The 19,533-nt window shown below is 43.0% G+C and overlaps 2 protein-coding genes and 1 long non-coding RNA gene across 5 annotated transcripts in view; 2 read left to right on the top strand and 1 right to left on the bottom strand.

Annotated features, from left to right (window-relative positions):
* The window catches only part of LOC118369121 (zinc finger protein 395-like), a 27,954-nt gene extending 10,898 nt beyond the window's left edge, over positions 1–17,056 (top strand). The window contains exons 2-10 of one of the 2 annotated variants that reach the window (XM_052497032.1): positions 28–333; positions 1,290–1,519; positions 4,112–4,218; positions 4,449–4,657; positions 4,807–4,907; positions 5,071–5,401; positions 6,425–6,517; positions 14,380–14,498; positions 14,734–17,056. In XM_052497032.1, coding sequence (XP_052352992.1) covers positions 139–333; positions 1,290–1,519; positions 4,112–4,218; positions 4,449–4,657; positions 4,807–4,907; positions 5,071–5,401; positions 6,425–6,517; positions 14,380–14,498; positions 14,734–14,845 — 1,497 coding nt within the window. In that variant the 5' untranslated portion in view covers positions 28–138 and the 3' untranslated portion in view covers positions 14,846–17,056. Of the gene's footprint in view, positions 1–27; positions 334–1,289; positions 1,520–4,111; positions 4,219–4,445; positions 4,658–4,806; positions 4,908–5,070; positions 5,402–6,424; positions 6,518–14,379; positions 14,499–14,733 lie in introns of both variants that reach the window. The other variant, XM_052497031.1, reaches the window with a different exon arrangement.
* Positions 1,849–3,251, top strand: LOC127915968 (uncharacterized). Of its 2 annotated transcripts, none has more exons than XR_008093163.1 (3): positions 1,849–2,551; positions 2,756–2,988; positions 3,077–3,251. It is a non-coding gene; the product is annotated as an uncharacterized LOC127915968 (long non-coding RNA). The 2 variants fall into 2 exon arrangements; XR_008093164.1 differs by having other exon boundaries at positions 1,849–2,667; positions 2,785–2,988.
* Positions 16,867–19,533, bottom strand: part of LOC118368482 (prepronociceptin-like) — a 28,270-nt gene continuing 25,603 nt past the window's right edge. Inside the window, exon 3 of the mRNA XM_035752617.2 lies at positions 16,867–19,533. Coding sequence (XP_035608510.1) covers positions 18,913–19,533 — 621 coding nt within the window. The 3' untranslated portion in view covers positions 16,867–18,912.

The raw sequence follows: 19,533 nt of genomic DNA, 5'->3' as shown, positions 1-19,533 counted from the left end.
TCTCCAATCTTGTTTCTTCTCTTTCAGCTGTACCTCTCTCTCACTCCGTCCTATTCTACGACCAGTCTTTGCCATTGTTCCAGAGAACCAAACCTCAATAGATCTTCTGAGTCTACAGACAAAGTGTTACTCCCAACCATGTTACCCAAGACTCGTCTGGGGAAGCGTTCCCCCCTAGGGGCATTGCTGTGTACCTCCTGCCCCTCCATGGAGAGCACACTGGAGACAGGGGCCCACGGGGACCCTGAGAGGGGTGTGGGGAGCCCAACTATGGGACCACCAGGGCCCCAGCATCTCAGCAGGTTCAACTACAAACTACACCCTGGACAGAAGGTGAGGGAGAGGGGAGACAGGGAGCGGTGGGGAGAGAAGGGGGATGGAGGGAGAGTGGGAAAGGGATGAGGGTAAAGGAGAGAAGGGGCTAGATCGACAGAGTGTAGGTGAGAGAAGAGAGGGAGGGAGGGAGAAAAAGTGGAATGCACTGTTCTTATATATCTTTTCATAACTACTACAGATGTAGGATCTTCATTTGAGCCAATTTTAAGAATCATGCAGCAACAGGAAACCACTTTAGTTAATGGACATTTTTGAAAGGGTTGATACATTTTTCGCAAGGGAAAATCATGTCTGAAATTTCAAAGTGGAAACTACAAAATTCAGAAGCCTAAACCTCAAATACACTACACATTTTCAATTTCCTGCATTGCAGGAAAGTTCTCCTGCAACAGGGTGATCTGTATCTATCCCCATGTGGTCTCAGCCTTCTGTTTTCTGCATGAGAGAAAAACAGCCAATGTGTCTGTCTGTCACTGTCTGTTCCAATTATCTTTCCCTCGTTTTCTGTGTTGATGTAAATCAGTATCTTTTGGCCTTTATCCCATCTCTTCTCATCTACAGTATTTCACTCCTCTCTCAGGTGAAAAGGCTGGGCAGCAGTCCACTGTCATTCTGTCACTGTCACTCTGCCTTTGTCCACTGGGCTGTTTGATGGCCAGAGTGGCAAGACTACCTCAAGGCATTGCTTTCTCTCTTTCTTTTATATCGGTCTCTCTTTCTTTTATATCTCTGTCTCGCTATGTCTTTCGCACCACTCTACCCCTAGCTTGACACTAACTCTGACTTGTTGTTTTTGACTTGTCGTGGTACTTCTCTATCCCTCTCTCTCTGTCTGTCTCTCGCTTTGCCTCTCTCTCTCTCTCTCTCTCTCTCTCTCTCTCGCTCCCTCCCTCCCACTCCCTCACTCCCCGATTTAACATGTCACTGTCTCTAAACCCTCCCTCCCTCCACAGGTGTATGTGTTGTGTGGAGGGCGTGAGTGCACAGGGGTGGTGGAGCAACACAACCATGTGGATAATGAGGTGGCCATCCTGCTGCCTGCTCTGGGACAGCATGTCCTGAGGAAACTACAGGACGTCTGGACCTCCCCCACCGTCCCTCCTCATCCTCCTGCTGCAACACAGAGCACAAGCAAACCATACCAAGTGTCCTCCTGCATCGATGTTCCCAATGTGCCCAGGAGGTAAGGGTAGTGTAATGTAGTGTGTGGAGGTAAGGATAGTGTAATGTAGTGTGGGGAGGTAAGGGTAGTGTAATGTAGTGTGGGGAGGTAAGGATAGTGTAATGTAGTGTGGGGAGGTAAGGGTAGTGTAATGTAGTGTGGGGAGGTAAGGGTAGTGTAATGTAGTGTGGGGAGGTATGGGTAGTGAAATGTAGTGTGGGGAGGTATGGGTAGTGAAATGTAGTGTGGGGAGGTATGGGTAGTGAAATGTAGTGTGGGGAGGCAAGGGTAGTGTAATGTAGTGTGGGGAGGTAAGTGTAGTGAAATGTAGTGTGGGGAGGTATGGGTAGTGAAATGTAGTGTGGGGAGGTATGGGTAGTGAAATGTAGTGTGGGGAGGTAAGGGTAGTGTAATGTAGTGTGGGGAGGTATAGGTAGTGAAATGTAGTGTGGGGAGGTATGGGTAGTGAAATGTAGTGTGGGGAGGTATGGGTAGTGAAATGTAGTGTGGGGAGGCAAGGGTAGTGTAGGGAGGTAAGGGTAGTGTAGTGTAATGTGGGGAGGTAAAATAATAAAATGTACCTAGCGTACATGTAAATCTATTATACATAAACTTGTTGATTGTGCGATTTTACGCTCACAAGATCATGCTAGTGAACTCTCTAGTAAGAATGGGTAGTGGTATGTAGAAAGGGTAGTGTAATGTAGTGTGGGAGGTAAGGGTAGTATAATGTAGTGTGGGATGTAAGGTTAGTGTAGGGAGGTATGGGTAGTATAATCTAGTGTGGGGATGTAAGGGTAGTATAATCTAGTGTGGGGATGTAAGGGTAGTGTAATGTAGTGTGGGGAGGTAAGGATAGTGTAATATAGTGTGGGGAGGTAAGGGTAGTGTAATGTAGTGTGGGGAGGTATGGGTCGTGTAATGTAGTGTGGGGAGGTTAAGGATAGTGTAATGTAGTGTGGGGAGGTATGGGTAGTGTAATGTAGTGTGAGGAGGTAAGTGTAGTGTAATGTAGTGTGTGGAGGTAAGGATAGTGTAATGTAGTGTGGGGAGGTAAGGGTAGTGTAATGTAGTGTGGGGAGGTATGGGTAGTGTAATGTAGTGTGTGGAGGTAAGGATAGTGTAATGTAGTGTGGGGAGGTATGGGTAGTGTAATGTAGTGTGTGGAGGTAAGGATAGTGTAATGCAGTGTGTGGAGGTAAGGATAGTGTAATGCAGTGTGGGGAGGTTAAGGATAGTGTAATGTAGTGTGGGGAGGTATGGGTAGTGTAATGTAGTGTGTGGAGGTAAGGATAGTGTAATGTAGTGTGGGGAGGTATGGGTAGTGTAATGTAGTGTGTGGAGGTAAGGATAGTGTAATGCAGTGTGTGGAGGTAAGGATAGTGTAATGCAGTGTGGGGAGGTTAAGGATAGTGTAATGTAGTGTGAGGAGGTAAGTGTAGTGTAATGCAGTGTGTGGAGGTAAGGATAGTGTAATGTAGTGTGTGGAGGTAAGGGTAGTGTAATGTAGTGTGGGGAGGTTAAGGATAGTGTAATGTAGTGTGGGGAGGTATGGGTAGTGTAATGTAGTGTGAGGAGGTAAGTGTAGTGTAATGCAGTGTGTGGAGGTAAGGATAGTGTAATGTAGTGTGGGGAGGTATGGGTAGTGTAATGTAGTGTGTGGAGGTAAGGATAGTGTAATGTAGTGTGGTGTAATGTAGTGTGGGGAGGTATGGGTAGTGTAATGCAGTGTGGGGAGGTAAGGGTAGTGTAATGTAGTGTGTGGAGGTAAGGTTAGTGTAATGTAGTGTGGGGAGGTAAGGGTAGTGTAATGTAGTGTAGGGAGGTAAGGGTAGTGTAATGTAGTGTGGGGAGGTAGTGTAATGTAGTGTGGGGAGGTAATGGTAGTATAATGTAGTGTGGGACGTAAGGATAGTGTGGGGAGGTAAGGGTCGTGTAATGTAGTGTGGGGAGGTAAGGGTCGTGTAATGTAGTGTGGGGAGGTAAGGGTAGTGTAATGTAGTGTGGGGAGGTAAGGGTAGTGTAATGTAGTGTGGGGAGGTAAGGGTAGTGTAATGTGGGAAGGTAAGGGTAGTATAATGTGGGGAGATAAGGGTAGTGTAATGTAGTGTGGGGAGGTAAGAATAGTGTAATGTGGGAAGGTAAGGGTAGTGTGTGGAGGTAAGGGTAGTGTAATGTAGTGTGGGGAGGTAAGGGTAGTGTAATGTGGGGAGGTAAGGGTAGTGTAATGTAGTGTGGGGAGGTAAGGGTAGTGTAATGTAGTGTGGGGAGGTATGGGCAGTGTAATGTAGTGTGTGGAGGTAAGGGTAGTGTAATGTAGTGTGGGGAGGTATGGGCAGTGTAATGTAGTGTGGGGAGGTAAGGGTAGTGTAATGTAGTGTGTGGAGGTAAAGGTAGTGTAATGTAGTGTGGGAGGTTCTGTATGAGATTGGGCATGTGTGTGTTTATGGGAGCAGGGTATACCTCTCTCTCTGTCTGTCTGTCTGTCTGTCTGTCTGTCTGTCTGTCTGTCTGTCTGTCTGTCTGTCTGTCTGTCTGTCTGTCCTGTCTGTCCTGTCTGTCCTGTCTGTCCTGTCTGTCTGTGAATGTACCTAATCCTTCTCCCTGCTCCAGGAGTCCAGAGTCAGTGGATATGGATGAGATGATGGCAGCCCTTGTTCTGACCAGCCTGTCCTGCAGCCCTGTTGTTCAGAGCCCACCTCACAGAGACACAGTCATAGGTAATTGATTGATAAGCTCTTAATTATATTTTTCCTGTACATTTGTCATTAATCATTGCAGGTCTAATATAATATGTGTGTGTGTGTGTGTGTGTGTGTGTGTGTGTGTGTGTGTGTGTGTGTGTGTGTGTGTGTGTGTGTGTGTGTGTGTGTGTGTGTGTGTGTGTGTGTGTGTGTGTGTGTGTGTGTGTGTGTGTGTGTGTGTGTGTGTGTGTGTGTGTACACAGCAGGTTCTACTGGCATGGAGTGCGGGGCGGGGGAACTCTCAGACAGTGGCAGCAGTGGCTACTGGAGCTGTGACCGTGGCTACAGAAGCCCGGCCCCATCTCCGCCAATCACAGAGACAGAAGGTCACAGCCTGGCCACGCCCACTGATGAGGGATTGGACATGGAGCTGGAGCAGGTGCTGTTTGATGAGCCTGCGCCACGGAAACGCAGGGTGAGCAGGGTAGTCACGGAAATAACCTTGCTAAAATTTACCAGAATTGACTGGCAAACACATCAGCTATTAGCTATTTGTTCTTCATTTACGGTTGAGTCAGTTCCATCAACCTTGCTTAACTGTGAACTTGTGTTCCCTCTCTCCAGAACTCAGTGAAGGTGGCCTACAGGTGTCTGTGGCCCAACTGTGGGAAGATTCTGACGTCTGTCGTGGGGATGAAACGTCACATCCGTACCCTGCACCTGGGGTAAGTGACAATAACATTTCCAATTGTGTATCCACAAAGCTTTATAAAATACTTGTATTGTTATAATGTGGGAGTGCTTCTACTCGCAGTGGTAGTGGCAGAAGAATACAAAAAAACAACAGTTGCATTAATCTATGTACCATATGTGTTTTCCCTTCCACAGCCAGAGTGTTGAGCATGAGCGTTGCTCCCGCAGCGAGGAGGACTTCTACTACACAGAGATCCACCAGCGGGAGCTGCAGCCCCTCACCCCACCTCCTGGGGTCTCCACCCACACCCCTATCCCTACCACTAGCACCAGCACCCCCTGGTTGACTTGTGCCTCCCCCTCCAGCCCCTCTACTTCTGGGGTAGGACCAGGAGAACCAGGGGTAGGAGCAGGAGCTGGAGGAGACTCCCCAACAGAAGTGAATCCCCAGCCCAGCCAGCTCAGCCAGTCTGCCCCCTCTATCCCAGGGTGCTTCGGGCAGGTCCACTCTGAGCACTCCTACCAGGTAGGCACTAGGACAGGGTTCCCCAACTGGTGGTGGGTGATTTGTTGGACATAAAAGACTATAAAACACCAGCAAATCAGATCCAAGTTATTTTAATTTGTTCCCAAAGTATTCCCACGCATAATAGAGATACACGCCAGTTTATTAGGTGCACCCCCCATCTAGTACCGGATCGGATCCCCCTTTGCCTCCAGGGACAGCCTGAATTCTTTAGGGCATGGATTCTACAAGGTGTGGCGTTCAAATGTTGCTCAATTGGTATCAAGGGACCTAACATGTGCCAGGAAGACATTCCCCACACCATTACACCACCGCCACCAGCCTGTACCATTGACACCTGCTTACACCAATCCTGGCTCTGCCATCAGCATGACGAAACAGGAACCGTGATTCGTCAGACCAGGCAATGTTTTTCCACTCAATTGTCCAGTGTTGGTTATCATGTGCCCCCTGGAGCCTCTTCTTCTTGCTTTTAGCTGATAGGAGTGGAACCCGGTGTGGTCGTCTGCTGCAATAGTCCATCCGTGACAAGGACTGACAAGTTGTGCGTTCTGAGGTGCCGTCCTGCACACCACTCTTGTATTGCGCCATTATTTTGCCTTTTTGTGGACCGCCTGTTAGCTTGCACGATTCTTGACAGATGTTTTTTGTTTGGCGGACCATTCTCGGTAATCCTTTGACACTGTCGTGCGTGAAAAGCCCAGGAGGCCGGCCGTTTCGGATATACTGGAACCGGCACACATTGGCACCGACGACCATACCGAGCTCAAAGTAACTGGATGCCCACCGTCTGTAGGAGAGAACCATTTCCATGAACATGATGGTGTACTGTACCTAATAAATGTTTACATTTTCTCTGTTCTGGACATAAAAAGTGGAAATCAAATGTTTCTTGAGTTGAACACATCACAAGCACACTATGAGCAGCTATTGAAACCTCTGTATTGTTTTGCAAGTGGTTGTTACAGCCTTTTGTTTTGTATTTAGCATTTGGACCATTGACCACATTGTTTACTTCTGCAGGCTCCTGCTTCAGTCCAGGTGGTGGCATCACCCGTCTCTGTTTCCTCCACCTGCCGTTGGACCAAACCCACCTCCACCCCCCAACCAAGTCAGGTAATTGCATTTGGATTTAAAACTGAAAGTATGCATTCATTTGACCTTGCCTGGTGGGTCGTTACACGAAATGAGTGCCTTTTGCATCCCTTTGATATTTTAAGTCGAAATTGTGCACAAATATTGAATTTTAAAAGCCTGTTATATTTAATGAAGTGCCCTTTAATATAGACCACATGGAGAATTCAATAAAGCAGATTTTTTTTAAAATATGAATAAATACTTTTTAAAAATATGCATTTTGACATGTCCCTCTGTGTACCTTCTGTGACTTCCAGGAAGATTTGAATCCCAATCCTTAACCCCAACATTTCTCAAAAATGTCACCATCATTCTAAAGCCCTAGTTATTTTGTTGATTTTGACAAAGTAATTTCTGAAGATTATTATTGATTTCATGTGATAATTGATTCATTTTAAGGTACACATTTTTACTTTCCCTCATTTTACGGTCAACCCTGTCACGTGAACTAAACTCTCATTTTAATATAGTATTCCTTTGTAAAGATTTTTTTTCAAAAGAAACATTGAACATCTAATAGACAAATAATATTTTTAAAGCAGGTGAGTTGGTTCTACTGTTTTTGGACATTTTCCTGGTGTTTTGTGGAGGAAAGCTGAGTGGGTCAAGTATAACACATCAACCCTGTTACCCATAGATAGACAGGATAGAAATGGTTTAACAATTTCATTTTGGGGGGGAAGCTTGTTGCACACAACAAGCTTCCATTTCACCTGTCACAAGGAGATTTATGGCTGATTTAAGCTGAAATCGTCAACCCTGTTACTTTATTTGGGATTTAATAGGCACGTACTTTAGTCATTTTATTATTTAACCACTTTAGATGGGAAAAATGTTTTTTTATTGGGTTGAACATGTTTTCTTTATGACAGCATGTTAAAATTGGGTGAAATAAAAAAAAATCCACCAAGTTACACATCTCAAAATGCCCCCGAATTCATGTAACAACCCTGGTGTACCAGGTGGGTAGAGCTGCACTTTGGGACCAAAGGAATGTTCTCAAATGCGCAAACTCCGCCAATCCCGCGTCTCAGCTGATAATTAATTCAAATGCACCTAGAAAGAAACCCTGACTCCTGAGGCTCTTGAACGCAACCCTGAATCCAATAGAATAATCTGAAGGGAATTTCCCATAGATAATTTGCGTATAAACACTCAGTTAAGAACACCACAATTGCTGTTCATGTTTCATGCTGTATGTTCAGGTATATGCTATTTTCACTTCATTTATCCTCTTTAAACACAGAGCTTTCCATATCTCCAAGCTTTCTGAATTCATCACGTATTTTCTTGAAAAGCGTGCATTTGCATAAACATTTTCCCCCTACAGAGCCTTTGCCAGTATGTGTTTGTGGAGTAGAAGTCAGTCCATCAGGGACAAAGGATAGATTTATAACCCTGCCTCCAGAGTTGCTCTATACTGCCAATAGCGTGTTGTGGATATTTACCAGGCAATCCCCTTGTTGATTTGATAATATTTTCCATTACCGAACATCGCCTTTGTCTCCACTGGCCCATAGACTCCCGTTCTGTGGTGCTACATCACTGCCACCTATCGATCGTTAGTAGGAACTGGGGGTCATTTATATGTGTTGTAAACAACACGTGGTCAATGGCACGATCAAGTCACTGCAGTAGATCAGCTGCAGTGCACACACAGAACAGTCATTGCACGTACCCTTTCAGCAGTAAACATGGATTGTTCAATTTGATGTGCACTAAATATGCATTGGATTTTGACAATTTGGACAGATCGTTTGTCATGAATGCTAAAATAGTGGATAAAGAGTTTCCTTGCTAATTCATCTGTGTTGTTTTGCTGGACTTTTACCTTGCAGTATTGTTAGATATCCACATCAAATGCAATATGTCCTAATTTATTTGATTAGTATATTTGTCAGGGACCATCCACAAAAAAATGTATTGCACCAGATTTATCTTCCCCCTTCAGTTCACGTCTGCAGCAGTTGTGTGCAGTAGTGTATACAGAGGTTTTACTACAATTTACTACAAATTAAGTGTTTTGAAAGGCTGGTCATGGCTCACATCAACACCATTATCCCAGAAACCCTAGACCCACTCCAATTTGCATACCGCCCTAACAGATCCACAGATGATGCAATCCCTATTGCATCTACACTGCCCTTTCCCACCTGGACAAAAGGAACACACCTATGTGAGAATGCTATTAATTGATTACAACTCAGCGTTCAACACCATAGTGCCCTCAAAACTCATCACTAAGTTAAGGACCCTGGGACTAAACACCTCCCTCTGCAACTGGATCCTGGACTTCCAGACTGGCCGCACCCAGGTGGTAAGGGTAGGTAACAACATATCCGCCATGCTGGTCCTCAACACAGGGGCCCCTCAGGGGTGCGTGCTCAGTCCCCTCCTGTACTCCCCGTTCACTCATGACAGCACGGCCAGGCACGACTTCATCACCATCATTAAGTGGTCCAAGCACACCAGGACAGTTGTGAAGAGGGCACGACAAAACCTATTCCCCCTCAGTAGAATGAAAAGATTTGGCATGGGTCCTCAGATCCTCAAAAGGTTCTACAGCTGCACCATTGCCTGGTATGGCAACTGCTCGGCCTCTGACCGCAAGGCACTACCGAGGGTAGTGCGTACGGCCCAGTATATCACCGGGGCCACGCTTCCTGCCATCCAGGACCTCTATGCCAGGTGGTCTCAGAGGAAGGCCCTCGTCATAGACTGTTCTGTCTGCTACCGCATGGCAAACGGTACCGGAGCGCCAAGTCTAGGTCCAAGAGGCGTCTAAACAGCTTCTACCCCCAAGGGATAAGACTCCTGAACATCTAATAAAATGGCTACACAGACTATTTGCTTTGCCCCCCCTCTTTTACGCCACTGCTACTCTGTTATTATCTATGCATAGTCACTTTAATAACTCTACCTACATGTACATATTACCGACATTTCCTCGACTAATCGGTGTCCCCACACATTGACTCTGTACCAGTACCCCCTGTATATAGTCTTGCTATTGTTATTTTACTGCTGCTCTTTAACTACTTCTCACTTTTATTTCTTATTCTCATATTGTATTTTTTTATACTGCATTGTTTGTTAGGGGTTTGTAAGTAAGCATTTTACTGTAAGGTACCAGTTGTATTCGGCGCATGCTAATACATTTTGATGTGATTTGAAATCCCTGGGCGGGCCGCATAGTCCAAATAGTGTAAAAGATAATAATATAATAATATAATAATATAATATATAATAATATAATATCCCAGGGTTTTTCTTTATTTTTTAAAACTGTTTTCTGCGTTATAGAATAATAGTGAAGACATCAAAACTATGAAATAACACATATGGAATCATGTAGTAACCAAAAAAGTGTTAAACAAATCAAAATATATTTTATATTTGAGATTCTTCAAAATAGCCACCCTTTGCCTTGATAATCGGGGCAGCAGGTAGCCTAGTGGTTAGAGCCAATAACCAAAAGGTTGCTGGATCGAAACCCTGAGCTGACAAGGTTCTACCCCCCACTGTTCCCTTTTAGGCCGTCATTGAATTTGAGATTTTTTGGTCCCAACCGCCGTGAGACGCAGAGTAGGTGAACGGATGATCTCCACATGTGTGGCTCCCACCGTGAAGCATGAAGGAGGAGGTGTGATGGTGTGGGGATGCTTTTGCTGGTGACACTGTCAGTGATTTATTTAGAATTCAAGGCACAATTGACCAGCATGGCTACCAAAGCATTCTACAGCAATAAACCATCCCATCTGGTTTGCTTTTAGTGGGACTATCATTTGTTTTTCAACAGGACAATGACCCGAAACACACGTCCAGGCGGTGTAAGGGTTATTTGACCAAGAAAGAGAGTGATGGAGTGCTGCATCAGATGACCTGGCCTCCACAATCACCTGACTTCAACCCAATTGAGATGGTTTGGGATAAGTAGGACCGCAGAGTGAAGGAATAGCAGCCAACAAATGCTCAGCATATTTAGAAACTCCTTCAACACTTTTGGAAAAGCTTTCCAGGTGAAGCTGGTTGAGAGAATGCCAAGAGTGTGCAAAGCTGTCATCAAGGCAAAGGGTGGCTACTTAGAAGAATCTAAAATATATTTGGAATTGTTGAACACTTTTTTGGTTACTAAATGAATCCATATATGTTATTTCATAGTTTTGATGTCTTCACTATTTTTCTACAATGTTGAAAATAGTAAAAATAAAGAAAAACCCCAGGTGTGTCCGGAATTTTGACTGGTACTGTACAGTTTTTGAAAAAGTACTCAATTGTCATACTTGAGTAATAGTAAAGATATCTTAATTGAAAATGACTCAAGTAAAAGTGAAAGTCACCCAGTAAAATACTACTTGAGTAAAAGTCTAAAAGTATTTGGTTTTAAATATACTTAAGTATCAAAAGCAAATAGAATTGCTAATATGTACTTAAGTATCAAATGTTTTAAAAAACATTTCAAATTCCTTATTTTTTATTTAACCTTTATTTAACTAGGCAAGTCAGTTAAGAACAAATTCTTATTTACAATTACAGCCTACCCTGGCCAAACCCGGACGACCCTGGCCAATTGTGCGCCGCCCTATGGGACTCCCAATCACAGTGGGATGTGATACAGCCTTGATTCGAACCAGGGACTGTAGTAAAGGTCGACTGATTATGATTTTTCAACGCCGATACCGAATATTGGAGGACCAAAAAAGCCGATACCGATTAATCAGACGATTTTTTCTTTTTTCTTTTTGTAATAATGACAATTACAACAATACTGAATGAACACTTATTTTAACTTAATATAATACATCAATAAAATCAATTTAGCCTCAAGTAAATAATGAAACATATTCAATTTGGTTTAAATAATGCAAAAACAAAGTGTTGGAGAAGAAAGTAAAAGTGCAATATGTGCTATGTAAGAAAGCTAACGTTTCAGTTCCTTGCTCAGAACATGAGAACATATGAAAGCTGGTGGTTCCTTTTAACATGAGTCTTCAATATTCCCAGGTAATAAGTTTTAGGTTGTAGTTATTATAGGAATTATAGGACTATTTCCCTCTATACCATTTGTATTTCATTAACCTTTGACTATTGGATGTTCTTATAGGCACTTTAGTATTGCCAGTGTAACAGTATAGCTTCCGTCCCTCTAGTTAGCGTGCGCTAACTAGCTAGCCATTTCACTTCGGTTACACCAGCCTCATCTCGGGAGTTGATAGGCTTGAAGTCATAAACAGCGCAATGCTTGACGCACAACGAAGAGCTGCTGGCAAAACGAACGAAAGTGCTGTTTGAATGAATGTTTACGCGTCTGCTTCTGCCTATCACCGCTCAGTCAGGTACTTGTATGCTTGTATGCTCAGTCAGATTATATGCAACGCAGGACACGCTAGATAATATCTAGTAATATCATCAACCATGTGTAGTTAACTAGTGATTTTGATTGTTTTTTTATAAGATAAGTTTAATGCTAGCTAGCAACTTACCTTGGTTTACTGCATTCGCGTAACAGGCAGTCTCATTGTGGAGTGCAACGAGAGAGAGGCAGATCTTTATTGCGTTGGACTAGTTAACTGTAAAGTTGCAAGATTGGATCCCCCGAGCTGACGAAGTGAAAATCTGTCATTCTGCCCCTGAACAAGGCAGTTAACCCACCGTTCCTAGGCATCATCGAAAAATAAGAATGTGTTCTTAACTGAGTTGCCTAGTTAAATAAAGGTATAAAAAAATATAAATCTTTTTTTTTTTAATCGGAAAATCTGCGCCCAAAAATACTCATTTCCGATTGTTATGAAAACTTGAAATCAGCCCTAAGTAATCGGCCATTCCAATTCATTGGTCGACCTCTAGACTGTAGTGATGCCTCGTGCACTGAGATGCAGTGCCTTAGACCGCTGTGCCACTCGGGAGCCCGAGTTGTGCAGACGGCATAATTATTATTTTTTATTAAGTGACGGATAGCCAGGAGCACACTCCAACACTAAGACATAATTTACAAAATAAGCATTTGTGTTTAGTGAGTCCATCAGATTAGAGGCAGTAGGGATGACCAGGGATGTGAACTGGACCAATTTCCTGTTAAAATGTAACGAGTACTTAAGTACTTTACACCACTGGTGCTGTAAATATATATATATATATTTTTTAATTGTTTTATACATTTTCGGTATGGAAAAATGCTTTCAATGTAAACGTAAATTACTTAAACCAGATATAAAGTATCTAGGACAGATAATATATATATTGAGAACTAACAATCACCAAAATAAAAGCTAGATCATCTGGGAGATTTGAAAATTCCCAAAACATTGAATTTAGCAATGAAAATGTTGTTATTATGTTTGAGTAAAACAACACAGCATTAGCCATGGCCAAATGGCCAAAAATCTTTGCTCGCACACGCTTTTTCAGTTCTGCCCACAGATTTTCTATGGGATTGAGGTCAGGGCTTTGTGATGGCCACTCCAATACCTTGACTTTGTTGTCCTTAAGACATTTTGCCACAACTTTGGAAGAATGCTTGGGGTCATTGTCCATTTGGAAGACCCATTTGCGACCAAGCTTTAACTTCCTGACTGATGTCTTGAGACGTTTCTTCAATATATCCACATAATTTTCGGTCCGCATGATGCCATCTATTTCATGAAGTCCCTCCTGCAGCAAAGCACACCCACAACATGATGCTGCCACCCTCGTGCTTCACGGTTGGGATGGTGTGCTTCGACTTGCAAGCCTCACCGTTTTTCCTGCAAACATAACGATGGCCATTATGGCCAAACAGTTCTATTTTTGTTTCATCAGATCAGAGGACATTTTTCCAAAAGTACGATGTTTGTCCCCATGTGCAGTTGCAAACCGTAGTCTGGCTTTTTTATGGTGGTTTTGGAGCAGTGGCTTCTTCCTTGCTGAGCGGCCTTTCAGGTTATGTCGATATAGGACTCGTTTTACTGTGGATATAGATACTAATGTACCTGTTTTCTCCAGCATCTTCACAAGGTCCTTTGCTGTTGTTCTGGGTTTGATTTGCAATTTTCGCACCAAAGTACGTTCATCTCTAGGAAACAGAACGCGTCTCCCTCCTGAGCGGTATGACGGCTGCGTGGTCCCATGGTGTTTATACCAGCGTACTATTGTTTGTACAGATGAACGTGGTACCTTCAGGCATTTGGAAATTGCTCCCAAGGATTAACCAGACTTGTGGAGGTCTACAATTTTCTTTCTGAGGTCTTGGCTGAATTGTTGGATTTTTCCATGATGTCAAGCAAAGAGGCACTGAGATTGGATGTAGGCCTTGAAATACATTCACCTCCAATTGACTCAAATGATGTCAATTAGCTTATCAGAAGCTTCTACATCCATGACATCATTTTCTGGAATTATCCAAGACCACAGTCAACTTAGTGTATGTAAACTTCTGACCCACTGGAGTTGTGATGCAGTGAATTATAAGTGAAATAATATGTCTGTAAACAATTGTTGGAAAAATTACTTGTGTCATGCACAAAGTATACGTCCTAACCGACTTGCCAAAACGATAGTTTGTTACCAAGAAATTTGTGGAGTGGTTGAAAAACAAGTTTTAATGACTCCTGTGTGTATGTAAACTTCTGACTTCAACTGTATAGTGGCACCCTGTCCTTGTTTCCATTCCTTAATCTGCAGATCCTTTCAAATCAGTGCAGATGAAGGAGAGGAGACTTGGAAAAGAAGCCTTTTGATTGGATGGGATTTGCGATTCTGCTCAAATCCCTCTTCATTACCTCTAACGCAGGCAGTAATAATATGTGTATGTTCTGTAGTTTTTCTCTGCTCATCATCTGTGTGTTTCCCCCTCTGTCCACCAGGGCGCACCATTCCTTGTGCGGTCAGTCAGTGTGGGAGAACAGTGGCTGCAGCAGCAGAATGCCCCAATTAGGCCACACCCTGCCAGCACCTCTCCCCCACGCAGCCACTGGACCACAAGGTGAGCTATTATACTATACTACATACTATTACTACTGTATTGCTATTGATAACATATCTGCCTCAGTCAATTTGAGTCTACGGTCATTTCCCTTCCCGCATCCCTCTATGCATCCCTCTCTACACATGTCTCTCTGTCCAATTCCATTCATACATTTACTGTCAACTCACTCAATCTCTGACTCTCTCCCTCTTCCATCTCCTCTCTCTTTCCCTCCGTCCCTTTCTCTCTACAGGAGGATCCGTGGCGAGGCTAAGAAGTGTCGTAAGGTCTACGGCATCGAGCACCGGGATCAGTGGTGCACCGCCTGTCGCTGGAAGAAAGCCTGCCAGCGCTTCCTCGACTGAACTCCTAACCGAAGAAGAGAGGGATGAAGAGAGAAAAAGAGATACGGAGGAGAGAAAGAAAGTGAGAGACTGCCAGAAGAGAGGAGCCAGTCACCTCTTCAAGTGAAGACTGAGGAAAGATCTGGGGGTCAACCAGTGGAGCAACATGTACATTTGTGTTTATTTCTTTTCTTTTTTTATTCGTTTTTTTTGTACTTTTTACAACTTTACTAAAAGTTTTTTATGTACTTTGTTCATGTCTTTGAGAACTTTCGGGTTCTTGTGTGTTGGTGCTCACGGTGAACTTGGCGGGCGCAGCTTAATGACCTATGACCGGTAACCTATGATCTATACCTGCAGCATAGTCCCGCATCTCAGTTCCTCTGTCTTCCTGCCCAGTGAGGGGCTATACAGGAAGCAGACTTCTTATCTTCCAAATCTTTGGCCGTATCCTATAACCAGCAGCTCTTCTATACCCAGCAGCTATATAGGGGATGCCTATTGCTCTATGACATCATGCCGTCCATAACTTGGCTTGGGAACAAGGCTTTCTGCTTGTTGCCAAGGGTGGACATGAGCCAGGCAGGTGCTGAGCAGAATATCTGATCTGTAAATCAATCCAACAAAGATTAACCGATACATTCACGCTTTGGCCTTCTGTCAGTGTAGGTGGTGGAGAATGAACGATTAGGAGAAGAAAGTAAAATGATACAAGGAGGGAGTTAGCCCTAAGTAGCAGAGGTGAAGCTTCATTAAATACTTCGTAACAAGCATGCTAAATACAGGACCCTATGTCAGAGAGGAGAGATGCTGGCCATCAACTTGTTCAGTTATTTGTTAATAATGTATACCATCTGTTATCAATTCCATAAAGTGCGCTGATTGGCTGGGAGAATCCCCCTTGACCTATAGGATTCCATCTGCTCACGATCTACCAATCAGTAAGTTGTAACCAGTAAGTTGTGTCTTAAACATTGAGAATTGATTGGAGAGTTGTAATTGGAGGAGATGTAAAAGGCAGATTTGGGATTCAATATGCCCAACCCGTCTGATGATGTGTTTATAAGCCATTTATTCCTGCAAATTCCTATGTAGCTTTTTTTTTATTGAAATGGGCTTTTTTAAGGAAACAGAAATAATGTTTTGTCGACGTCGACTGTGTCATTTGTATTGTGTGTTTCGTTATATTATCCAGCAATGTTGTGTCTATATTTTGCAACTTGTCGTTTTTTCTAAGATGTGTTAAATACAATGTTTCCGCCAAGAATTACCATGGTGTGGGATACAGGAATCAATTCACATACTTTAGACCAATCAGATGTCATACACACTGATTTTCACTTCTCTGACTATGATGCAAGCAACTGTTAAAAGTTAAAGACTCGGTATCTCGTCCTTGTTGTTAGCAGCTACTGTAGCTATCCTTCCTGTTTTGCCTTAGTCTTCTTTGTTCGGGTCAACAGATAATCTGTAAGAGCAGCCATTTTGTAAGAGCAGAGTGGGGGGTGTTACACCAGAAATGGTCAATAATATAGCCAAGTAACAGGCTTTAGTTACACTAACAGATATAATTTTAAGCACTGCAGTTTATTGTTAAAGAGACACTATGACAGATTAGGACATGGAAGGATTGGGTCCTTTTACAACATGGAGGTCATTGGCAGGTTGTGTCTTACATCATTGTAATAAAATTAAACATTCGTATAATATATTTGGGCAGGAATCTATCTCTGTACATTTGTCATATACTTGGATGGCCAATAACCCATACCCATTAGTGGCGATACACTAAGTTAATTGAATTATCGCGGTTCCTGGTTAGATGTGGAATGTACCACATAGTACCAATAATAATATCTTAAATATGGTGCCAGCATTGAGTCTGAATGCATTTAACAGGCTAAGTTCGGCTTATTTTAAAATGATATGCTGCTCGGGGGCATTGTGGCCCTAACCCAAACCCTTGTCACTCTACCACCTATTGTAAATGAACATGCATACATCTCTGTTGGAAAAAGTGTTTAATGAACGTTCGGCATAAACAGATGTTAAGACCCAAAATATATTCATGATTGTTTATTGAAACTCATGTTTCCTTGCAGTAAGCCAATGAATCCACAGAAGCAAAAAAACTAAACAATTGTATTTATATATATATTGTCCGATGTATGTACTTAGAGAAAAAACAACTGTTGAATAAAGTACAATTTGTATTATGATGCACTCATTTTATATGGAATCTGAAATGTTTTTGTCTTTTTGATGTTGAAATATACTTGATAAAGATTTATCCTGTCAAAAGTAGTCTTCTATTTTGTAGTGTTTAAAAAAAAAATGTGTCCTGGGCCTTTTAAGTTAGATGTAAAGTTATATTATAAATATGCTCCAACATATGTGACGGAAACTACTCTAGGCTTTCCATTTTGGCTTATGAGCCTGTATCTATACAGGAGATTTTTATTCAAGAGAACATGATGATGATAATGATTATTATTATACAAGACAATATTGGTCTGGAAATGTTCTGTGTAATAAATGGGGAGTTGTGGGATTGATACAGTATAAACTGATGTCATCATCTTGTGAACATTCTAGAACATTGGAACAGAACACCCCAAGACACAGAATCATTTGCTGCATGACAAGCCACAAAATAAATAGTAAACTATCTTTATTGATATGTTCAATGTCTGCTATTTACAGGTTTTATACTGCACAACAAAATTGTTTCACATAATAGCAATGTAAAGACAAAGAACACTGTTCATACATACAGTAGGCTACATCTTGTGTCTGCTTCAACAAACACACGCCAAGGTTCATTTCAAATCAGAACAGTAGCTTTGCCGACAGATAATTTGTATATGAGCATGGATAACCTCCTGCAGTCTTATACAGTAGGAATAGTTGGTTGTGATGTTTTGTACCAAATGATAGTAGACACTATCAGGGTTGATATTGAAGTTTGGAGAATATTTAGAGAATATTAAGAAGTTCTGAACATGTCAATAGGTTACTGATTGAGCCATCCACACACCCAATAATGAGTTTGTGTTATATATCAAATAGTCATGAACGTATACTAGCACATTTTCAATTGGAAATCTGAAAGATCATTTTTGGTCAGCCACTAGAGGGTAGCACTATAAAGAGAGTGACGCCCTGATCCGCCAAAGACAGTCTCCGTCTCTCTCATGTACTGATGTACCAAAGGCAGTACAGTATCCTATCGATGGGCAGAAACTGCTTCTCCAAGACATCCCCGATAACGCTTGTAGGCGATGTCATGGCGACGTTGGCTAGCTGAACTCCGGCGTAGAAACACGTCATCGGGTCTAAGGGTCTCGCGCAGAACTGCGCATGTGCAACCTGTCAAATTAAAGGCACTCCTTCGATATACAGTTGTTTTTGACGAAAATAAAAACGTGCCAGTTTGTCACTTTTACGAGGTTGGAGTAATAGCATGTTCAACTACTTATGACATTGGCTCGAATCTAGGTTGTGCCTTTAGAGTGTTTAAATTAACATCTAAGGAATAATTTTTCACTTATCTCATTATTGACTTCTCAAACCCCAAACCTTGGTCTGCTTGGTCTGTTTCGAAAGTGTTTACCGAAGTTTCGCGATGTTGCGGCTCTGGGTTTAGAAACTTTGTGGATGGTTCAGAAAATCAATGAAAACTTCACTAGTAAGTCATTGAAATCAATGAAGTTTCCACTGAATTTACCCATGTAATACTAATAGCCAAGATTGATGAAGGCAAAATATGTTTGAAAAGTTACATTACAGATACAGTATGGAAAAGCAAAGCAAATAAAGTGTGTTTGTGTGACTATAATAATAATCCAGAGTGATTCTCTGATAAACCATTAACAGCTGTATACATTGTATTTTTTACTATTTTTTTTTATTTTTAGCTTTTATTCATGATATGTTGATATCGCTATCAATGAGAAATATACAAGACTGAATCTATAATGCTCCAGTGTGGATTTTCATAATCATCACCGTGGTGACGGATTTGAATATTTAGGGGAGGGTCTGGGGTTTGCTAGGTTATGGCAGGGATATGGTTGCTTTGGGCATGGCTACACCTCGTTCTGTTGGGTGATGTCAGTGGAGTAGCTGTTGTAGGACTTGCTGGCTCGGGTGCTCATGCCCAGGTACTGCTTCAGGAACTCACTGAAGCGTTTCTGGTTGTTCCACTTGCGGGCAGATTTCCGGACGCCTATGAACCCGCCGTAGCGCTTCTGCAAGGGCCTTCCAGGGCCCATCAATTTCCTGTAGCCGTGCCTTCCCTTCAGGAACCCCCCAAAGCGCTTTGACAGACTTATCCCTGCCGCTCCGTCCTGCTCTTTCTCTGTTGCGCTATCCCCCTCTTCCTCGTCCATTTCCTCCATTTCCCGGGGCAGCTGGGAGTTGTAGGCAGCATCGGCGAGGGTTAGCTGTCTCTCACTGCCCAGCTCGTCTGTCCCCAGAGCACGGGCCACGTGGTCAAACCTCTGCAGGGCTGCTGGGTACATCAGCCCCTCATCCCCCTGTTCCTCTTCTTCCTCTGGCAGCATGGCCTCCACCTCCTCCTGGGCCCGTTTCAGCATGTCAGCGCCCCCTATGGACAGGAATGGTAACTGTGGCGGTGCCAAGACCTTGCGACACAGGTCCCAAATGAAGGCAGGGGAGACGTTACTGTCACACTCCACCAGACATAC

This window comes from Oncorhynchus keta, chromosome 35 (assembly GCF_023373465.1).
Source record: "Oncorhynchus keta strain PuntledgeMale-10-30-2019 chromosome 35, Oket_V2, whole genome shotgun sequence".
In the NCBI taxonomy this organism is placed as follows: Eukaryota; Metazoa; Chordata; class Actinopteri; order Salmoniformes; family Salmonidae; genus Oncorhynchus; species Oncorhynchus keta.
This window is presented reverse-complemented; position numbering and strand designations above follow the sequence as displayed.